Source organism: Poecilia latipinna, unplaced genomic scaffold (assembly GCF_001443285.1).
Source record: "Poecilia latipinna isolate Pla-1442-1.1 unplaced genomic scaffold, P_latipinna-1.0 Scaffold825, whole genome shotgun sequence".
Taxonomy (NCBI): domain Eukaryota; kingdom Metazoa; phylum Chordata; class Actinopteri; order Cyprinodontiformes; family Poeciliidae; genus Poecilia; species Poecilia latipinna.
In genome coordinates this window covers 33,112-42,644 of record NW_015113441.1, presented here as the reverse complement: position 1 = coordinate 42,644, position 9,533 = coordinate 33,112, and the positions used below count along the sequence as shown (strand labels likewise).

At 39.6% G+C, this 9,533-nt stretch overlaps 1 protein-coding gene across 1 annotated transcript in view; it reads left to right on the top strand.

Annotated features, from left to right (window-relative positions):
• The window catches only part of LOC106956524 (proton myo-inositol cotransporter-like), a 45,318-nt gene that overhangs the window by 6,763 nt on the left and 29,022 nt on the right, over positions 1–9,533 (top strand). The window contains exon 2 of the mRNA XM_015047418.1: positions 8,925–9,084. Within this exon, the coding sequence (XP_014902904.1) occupies positions 8,925–9,084 (160 nt within the window). The remainder of the gene's footprint in view (positions 1–8,924; positions 9,085–9,533) is intronic.

The following is a 9,533-nucleotide window of genomic DNA, read 5'->3' as shown; positions in this document are numbered from 1 at the left end:
TCCAACACTGAACAGGTGTGTGGTCTCAGCATGAGCTCACAATAAGTCAAACTTTCACTCACTTAACAGAGCTACAAAACAAGTATAACAAGACAATAAATTCTTTAATAATATTTACGTGTTATCTAAAAAAAAAAAAAAAAAACTTTACTCTTCACCCTCATAAAATGGATTCCACCGGAACCTTAAAAAGATGTTCAAGCCGCCGAGGAATCTTGTTGACCCACACTTCTCACCAGTTGGTGGCGGTAATGCGCACCGGAAAATTGTTTGAAAATCACAAGAAGAAGAAAGACAACAATCGTTTAGGCTTTACACCCATAGATATATATATACATAGACTTATGTCTATGTTTACACCAGGGGCACCACTGCTTTACACTATGAAAAGAAGAGACAAATGTAAGTATTTTGCACCGCCCATCTATAATATTAATCCACTACAACTAAATGTAAATGTTTATTAGATAATTACTTGTTAGCTTTACATAAATTAGCCACTGACATAATTGTTTTGTTTACATGACAAGAACTTCGAGGAAGCTGCAATAGCTCAACTACAAACAGTAACATTCAAATCCCCCAACCTGATTCCTAGAGTAACAATTTAATTAATGCAATCATATGGTCAAATAATTAATGTTAAATTTGCCAAGACAAGTAATGAAAACAGAAACATGGTTTTAATAAGGCCACGTCTGTATTACTACTATTATCTTTTTTTTCTTTTTTTTTACCTTTGAATATATGCTATTATAATTTTCAAAAAAAATGATTTTTGATTTTTTGAAATATAATCTATATGCCATAAACATGGAAGATATTCGTATTTAAGGAGCTAGCACCTTAAAGTGTACAGTCAGCTTTACAAACAACAACTTCTGTCTTATCTGCACTAAACCAGAGTAAATCTTTTCCCATTCAAGTATTTATTTCATAGATACATTCTCTCATTAACCGTAATGCAGTTTGGTTATGTGGTGACACAGAGATTTCTTTGTATTGCTGTTATAGTGCTGCATTATCTGATAGAGAAAGAACATTTAGATTAGTGAATAAAAGTGGTCAGACAATGGAGCCTTGAGGAGCCCCACTATTGATCCTTGTCCATCTAGTTGTATAATTGCCAAGTGATACAGTCTGTGATGTAAAATCTGAACAGCTTTGTGCTGCACCAGTCTATCCTACATGCTTTTAATTTTTTTGCAGTCAGTATGTTCTGATCAGCTGTGCTGCATTTTCGAAGACATACAATTTGCAAATCTGAACTGTTTTGTGTGTTTTTGTTGTCTTAACAGTTGGTACAGAAAAAAGGGAAGTCAATTCTGCTCCAGTTGAAAAGTAAATGTGGTAATTATGCTAATAGTTGAAGAATACTTATGAAATGAATAGTGCAAATGGAGCAGATACGCTTACACCTGGTCTGATTGCTGATATGTGGAGGGAACTAACCATCTTGGTTGTTCCAGCCATTGAATTGTAAGTGGCTCTGTTACCGTAAGGACCCCCGCCCCCTCTTTCCAGCGTCATCCAACAGAGTGATCTTCATTAAGCCGAACATACGTGAGCCAGGCCCTAATAGATAATGAGACGAATTCTGGGAGCGCAATTAGCCGCAGGAGACACTGATAAGACAAACATTTTCCATTGGCTTCAATTATCCTCAAAACAAGCCTGTCACTTGTAAGCCGTCCTCTAAGCATTTTTGAACTGAACTCTGTGGAAAAAGGTCAGGGAAACTGTTTGTCAAACCAAGAAAGGCCATGCTCTTTAATGCCACGATTCCCTTTTTTTTTTTTCTTTTTTTTTTTCCGTACCGAAGACTGTGCTACGTCTGCTGCTGCCTGGGTATTGTTGCGTTGACCTTTGCCCAAGAACACGGGGGTTGTCTGAATCGGCAGTAGTGAAGCAGAGGCTCAGGATTATGGGACTTGTCAGTTTCGATTTAATTAAGTTGCAGGAAGATGTTTCAGACAGAGCTAAAATAGTATTTCTGTTTAGCTGTAGGGGGAAGAAAAAAGGTGGTTAAATTAACTGCATTTTTAGACGATATGGGAGTTAATTTAAGGAAATTCTTAAACTTTGTTATAGAAAAGTATTGGATTCTTCAGGCCTGCAGGTATCAAAAATAATAAAAGAAATAGAATATTGAATCTTTTATCTTAAAGATTAAACCTTAATCTTTTACCCCTTCGAACTGAAGATACTTGCATGGCACACATCCATCCTAGAATTGTGACAAACAATTTGTAGAAACCCTGTAGAGCTGAAATCAAATATTGAGTATTTTATGAATAATCTTAATGTGTAAATGGTTGTAAAAACATACAATTTCATTCATTATAGCTGGCATGTTACATTACGTCATATATTTTTTAAGAATAATTCAGAGCCAGCCAGGTTTGACACTCTTGAAAATGCCAAATGATACAGAATATATAATGATGAGGAGAACAAAAAACAAAAACAAAAAAACAATGTGAGGCTGATGTAATGGGAGACTCATAGTTTGGCAATAGAACAGGTTTCTGTGTGTGTTTTTGCAATGTGGTGGAAATTGATTTAAGGTGTGAGCTGGTTGATGATGAACCAGTGGGTCCAACAGATGCCATGTTGAGTCAGCCCACTCTGACTACTGGCGCTTAAATGCTTTTCACAGCTAACTGCTTATTTTTAATGTCAGAAAATGGCTAAAAATAAATAAATAAATGAAACAGGTGTTAAAAATGAAAATCAGCTCATGTTCTGCGAGACTTAATGTTAACTGGTGAGCAAACATAAGCTATCAGCTTCAGTAAACGTGCTTTTACTACTTACTGCTTTATAATTATGTACCAATCATCAAACCTCCTTTTGATGATTAAATACAAGTTATCAGCTGTATTAAATGATGACCGAATGAACAGATAATTCTCACATTACTAAACGTACGCTAACTCATAAAATATAACAAGAAGAAAGCCTCTTAAGGCTAAAGAAAATGTGTGAAACACTGAATCTGATTCCAATGGATTCAGGACGGCAGACTTTTACTTGACACTCGGTGTCAACCAAGTGAACAGAAACAGCTTGAGCTTGTAGAGTGTTTATTCCCAAACAGAACTGCATAAAGAGCGGTTTACAACCAACACCGAACTCCGTTTTTTTAGTTTCATTTTCCTGTTTAGGGATATGCCCCCTCCGCCATTTTTGTTTCTCTTACTGCTGGCTGACCAACGCCGCCCTCTTCTGGATGGCGGCCAAACTACAACACTAAAAGAAGGTCTGAGCGAGGAGATGCTATTAGCTAATAGATTGGACCTAATTTTAATCTAACAAACCATTGATCGACAATAAGCAGAAGTATACATCTTTATGCCAGAATTATGAGTTTTATTCAGTTGCTTAGAACTGAATAAGCAACTGAATATTCAGTTGCTTATTCTGTTGCTGCCCAAAGAAGGCACAGACATACACAGACAAGACGACATTTGCACTGATGCTCTCAATGAAGGCAAATTTGCCTGTTGGGGATAGCATAGTGAAGACCTTAAGTTTTTTTTGTTTTAAATAGAAGCAGTTATTTCATGTCGTTCTTCACTTTTCTTTCTCAATTTAAAGTATTCCAGTAGAAACTCCCCATCGCCTCAGTTAGCGGTTGCCATTCCAGCCACAGACAGAAAACTCACAGAGCCTAAAAAAGAGAGGCCGTTTGACTGTATAATGACGCTGTTTGGCTAAATTATTATGCAGCACTTTGCACATGCTGATGTGTTTTGTCGCCGCAAACGGTTGATTGGTGTGAATAAAAGCAGCCACGTTAATTACACTACGATAACGTTTCATTACCAGGAGGCTTTCTAATTAATAGGTTTGGTTTATGTAATGAAGTGTGAAGTGTCGCCTTAACCAAGCGAAAGCCGCAGTGGACGCTTAATGAGGACTTTGTTTATCTGCGAGTTAAACTGGAACGGTTACCATTTAAAAAAAGAACAATAAACAGAGTCAAATCGTCAAAACAAATAATTTTGTCCTTCCGTTGCATTTTTATCCAAACATTCTTGTTTCTCACTCGAGATCAGAGCGTGGAGGGCTTTGTGAAATATCTCCTTCATTCAGATCAAGTGAGTCAGCGCTGAGTTCTGCGTTTCATGCCTACAGGCCGCCTGCAGAAGGCCGAGACAGATACTTTGGTTTAAGTGTGCCGTGCAGCTTTGAGGCTCAGCCTGACCAGGCGGTGGCTTTAAAATCTGTGTGTGTGAGTGTGTGTGTGTGTGTGTGTGTGTGTTTGTGAGGGAGACTGTCTTGAGCTGTCCTTGGTGCTGAACAGAGAACTCATTAAAAACAAACCAAAAGCAACAAGTTTTTTGTTTGTTTTTCTAAGGAATTTATATTCAAGCGAGTGCTGTTAAGCTACTTTTTGGAATTCTTCAGTCCTGCCGGTCAGCCGCAGTACGCTGATGAATGACAGCGCTCCATGTTTTTACTTTTAAATGCGATTTGAATCGTAAAAGTGAGCAGATGTGTCTGACTTTTGAAAGTTGGCAGTGCGTGATACGTTCTTCTCGATATAAAAAACTAATCCAGTTGTTTAACTTGATAGTGTTTCTTCATTGCAAACAGACAAAATGGCAAGAGAAAAAAAAGTAGAGTCGGCCATTGGAGTGGAGTTTCCTCCTTGACTCTTGACTTTGAAATTAACAACCTACAAGAAGGTACTAAACATGTCATCAACAGCATCAGCTTCAGTTACAATATCTGACAGTAAAGCTGTAACCCTACAGCCTGCAATTCTTTTTTTTTTTTTTATAGTTACACTGAAATAAACCTGTACAGGATTTATTCTCTCTGCTGCCAACAAGCATTATCTTTACGATCAGACATGTTTTCCCCGCCACCACCTGTAGCTGGACGTGCTGTTGAGATGATTTATCTCTCACCAAATGTAACAACATCAGCCGTTCCGTCACACCAGCAGACAAATGGGCTGTTGATGACAGCAGACGAGGCTTTGATGGGAACATGTTGGTGACTCAAAACTTAAGCAAAGCAGACAAAACAGGAAAACATGAAGGCAAGTCAAAATCAGGTCATCACTGCCGTTTCTTTTTTCGTTTGCTGAATGCGTACTCGCAAGTAAAACTAACAAGACACTAGCCCTGTCTGGCATGACCGGAGTCATCATGTCTAGATGCCTTATTGCCAAAAGTTGCTGTCGTGTTGGAAGAAGTTTGCCCAATATAAGGAGGTGACAGGAGTGTGTAAAAGTGGCAGAGCTTATACTTAGTCAGCATTTCTTACTGTCAAAGCGAGCATTGGTACTGCAGCACAGCTATCTGTTACATAAAGCTAGAAAAGTAGATCCTTCAAACCACTGAACTGGGAGCCCATTCTTTAACCCTTCTAGGACAAACGTGCCGGCGACAACTCAGCTAAATTTGCAGTACCGTAATTCCACGACATTTTGCACTATCTGAAAAATTCCAACTATTTCTGAAAGGATCGATGTTGGGCTTTTCAGATATCAGGTTATTACGGTAATTTGACTCCCGCCGAAGCAGGGACTATGTTTTTCTTCGGTTTAGTGATGTGACACTCTTTCAATAGACGTTTAATATTGAGCGTTCCAGTTGTTATGGATAAATGGGCAAATATATTTACTCACAGGACATTTAAAGAACTTCATACAACTAAAATAAGCAAAAAACACCCAGGTGGAGATTTGAAACTTAGGACTCAGAGGGTTAAAAGTCAAGGGATATTTTATTTGAGATTTTATGTTGCTTGCAACTTTGATGTCAGATGGTTTCCACATTGGAGCTCTGAAGCAAACAAGTGTTTGATACTTGTTGTGCCATTGTTTATTGGACATTTGACAATGAAATAATGATGTAATCATGTATGGTATATCTTCCTAATAAAGCCAACCAACATGATCAATGTATTTGACCTTAAGAGCTCTTCAATATTTAAAATGTGTAATCCCATTGGCCAGATTATCAAAACAAGATGGGTCAGAGACTCAGATCCGGGTAAATGTCAAGAGTGATTGGCTGCCGATGAAGGAACTTATTCAAATAGTCTTTTTCCAGTTTATGGGCGAAAGTTTGCCAGCTCTGTTCAGAGCCAATTAAACTAATGCCAGAGAACTCGGGACTAATGCGATGCGTTTATTACCAAGGCAATTCCATCACCACGGCAAGGATAATAAGGAAAAAACAATGTGTGTTCACAGTTTTGTGTGTGTGTGTGTGTGTGTGTGTGTGTGTGTGTGTGTGTGTGTGTGTCTTAAAAGCTAAATGAAGGTCAGAAACTCTCTTTATGTCGAGGTTTGCCATCAACAGAAGCTATAAAGCTGTTGGTCGATGGGCATCTTCTCGTTGCTAATAGCCAAGGTACCCGAGGGAAACAAAGTTAGGAATGAGAGAAAAACTGTTATGGCTGGAAGTAATATTGAGATTTTTATAGGTTTAAAATTGTTAACTTTAATACAAGATTATGTATCGATCTTCTTGAGATCTTTACAAGGTTTGTCTAAGACTGAAATTTAATAGAGGAAGGAAAGACGAGTGAAAAAAGTATTTTCTTTTTCACAGCACTAAGCCTCTTTTTCAGCCTCTTTTTTTAAACCTTAGGTAGCCCTATGGGTCAAATTTAGCGTGATCCTGATCAACACATGAATGCATCTGCAGGTATGTGTGAACAAAAGATGTTGGATTTTATAGGGTGCATTCACACTGGCCTTGTTCAGTCCACTTTAATCGGTTGTGGAGCTGCAAATGTGCAGTCGGACTCTGACAAAAGTGAACTCTGGTCCAAAGACCTAGGACTGAAGTGAACTCTGATGTAGTTTGAATGTAGATATAGGTGCCAAGCAGAACAGAGAGCGCTCCAAAACCAGGAAGCAGACTATAGCCCATAGCATTCTGGGTAAATGCAACCAAAACAAACCCACAAGTCCAGCACTGGCGGGAGAAATGGCTTGTGATCTTTTTTCCAAAGACGAAAGAGAAATCCTACAACTGCTAAAATTTGACACCGCTGTGCTTTTGTTTACATTGGAAGAAGGAAGTTGTGCTCAGCGTCTTCTTCGGAAGATTTTTTCAGTGGTTCTTGCTGCAGCGCCACCACAGGCGAGGAGTTGAACAAGTTTTTCTAAAGGATTTGTTTTGTTTGACACAGTGCTAAACGAAAGCGAACTGCAACGTTGCAATTTTGATCCCCAATCTAATCGAGTCTACCGGACGATCACTTGTGAAAACGCTGCACTTCATACACATCTTTCTTCATAAAAAAAAACGTAGCTGATTGCTGAGGTATTGCACACTTTGAGTGTAGCTATATACCTGTGTGTGTGTTATCAGGCACATGACAGATCAAGATTACTCTCCTCCTAAATTCTAAGCTTGTCTTCCATGTTTTCTCTTTTCTTGCTTTCATTCTTGTTAACTTTAGTCTCGGATCTTTAGCTGTCTTCCTAAACCTTATGAATAGATTTCCACCATGTTGTCCTGAGCAGACAAGCTTTGTGTTAAAGTGTTTAATTAGATTCCGATAATGATCTGCAGCTCGCATTTCCGCCATCAGACATTAACAAAGATAAAAGCTGCGCCGCAATTCCTAAAATCATGTTTATGCAATCAGAGGCTCACTCAGAAACTATCGTTTTTATGTAACCGAACACCATCCTGAAACTTGACTACACAGCATTGTTGTTGGGGATCCTTTCTTCCCCCCTCCCCTTTTTTTTTTCTTTTTGTCGACCAACTCAATGTTTCTGATGTTCTGTACGTGGAAGTTTTTAATCAGCACTTAACAAAAACACACAAAAAAAATCTCATGCATGTACGCCCTTCTCTTGGTTATTGATTGGCCTTCCTAGAGCTGCCACAGTGTGGTGCAAGCTTGGAGACAGTGTGGCTGGTTCCCCCTGCTGCAAGAGGTCTCCATGGCAACGGCTAGCCACGTAGTCATGGCGGCAGTTTAGGGCAGGGTGTTGGCAAGAGGTAGAAGAGGGGAGGAGACAGAGGGAGGAGGGTGCAGAAAGCTCTGGCTCTCTATTAATAGAGAAGCCTGCTGCAGAGAGCATCAGTCTTACGGCACACTGCCAGCCCCAAACAGACTGTTCGGAGGGTTATGTCACCATAGTGTGTGATTTTTTTTTTTTTTTTTAATAGAAATGTTTTGGCTTTCTAAATGTTCTCCCTATTTAGGATCACTGTATGAGTATCGTGTCAAGGTTGTGTTAAATAAGCAGGGCTGTGTGTAGGTTCAAGGTCTATGAAAACGAGTTCAGATAGTTTAAAGCCAGCACTGCCAGTCGATTTAAAAGACTGTAACCAGATGAATCACACTCTAGCACTGTGATTAATCACTATGCTCTACTTTATAAGTTTGAAAAATTCTTTTTTTATTGACTCAAACCAAACATGTCAGTTTTCCAGGTCGTCATATTCAGGAAGGTTTAAAAAGATGCCATTTTGTTTCAAACGTAATTTAGAAATGCTGACTGGTCTCTCTTCGGTGGAAGGATAATTCATGTTACAGTGAGTAGGCTACATACTACCTTGATTAATCCAAGCGCCTTTTTTTGTTTGTTTTTTTCAAAGAATTTTTTCGGCACAAGTGATCTTTATTTCTCTGTGAGCAGCCAGGGGCAAAAGACATGCGACAAAGGAACAGACGGTGGCAGTCTGACTTGGGACAAAACTGAGATTCAGCTTCAAAATAGTGTCCAAAGAACACAGCAAAAAACAAAACAAAACAATTTCTCTCCAAACTCCGAAGCTTTGGGTATGACCGCCACCATGATGGCTCAAAGTGATCCAGAAGATCTACACGAGTACATGCTAACCGCGTCTGTGAACAAACAGAAAAGCTTCCTCCGCTCGTCATGCTGATTCTCTGTTCCTCCTGTAACTCCTGCTTTGTGTCTCCTTGTGTAGGGATCGCCTCCATGACGGTGCCCGTGTACATCGCCGAAGCCTCTCCGCCGCACCTCAGAGGTCAGCTGGTGACCGTTAACACCCTCTTCATCACGGGAGGGCAGTTCACCGCCAGCCTCATCGACGGCGCCTTCAGCTACATGCGGCGCGACGGATGGAGGTCAGACTCAAATGTTCCCTCTCTGGCCTTTGACACGACGTCAAGCGACTTCGGATGAGATTTGTTGCTGCGACACATGAAAACGTTACCGTTTAAGATGGCAACATGCTACTTCCTTTAGAGGCAATGCGGGACGACAAAAAGACACTTTTTCAATCTGTCGTTAAAGCAGCACATTCCTCTCTTCTTTGCGTTCTCATTTTTATCAAATGCCTCAGCTTAAATGCCAGCATATGCACAGAGGAGTTCATAACATTTACTAACAGCAGCCGCGTTGTGCAGTTAAAAGACACAACTCTCCACCATCTGTCCTGTTGCGTTTTTATCATACGTTTATCATCTGTTTGCATCTTCTCCGGTTGTCAGACTGAATGGAGCTTTAAGCCTTATAGGATGAGCGATGCTATAGATAAAAGCAGCCCTTTTATATATATATATATATATATATA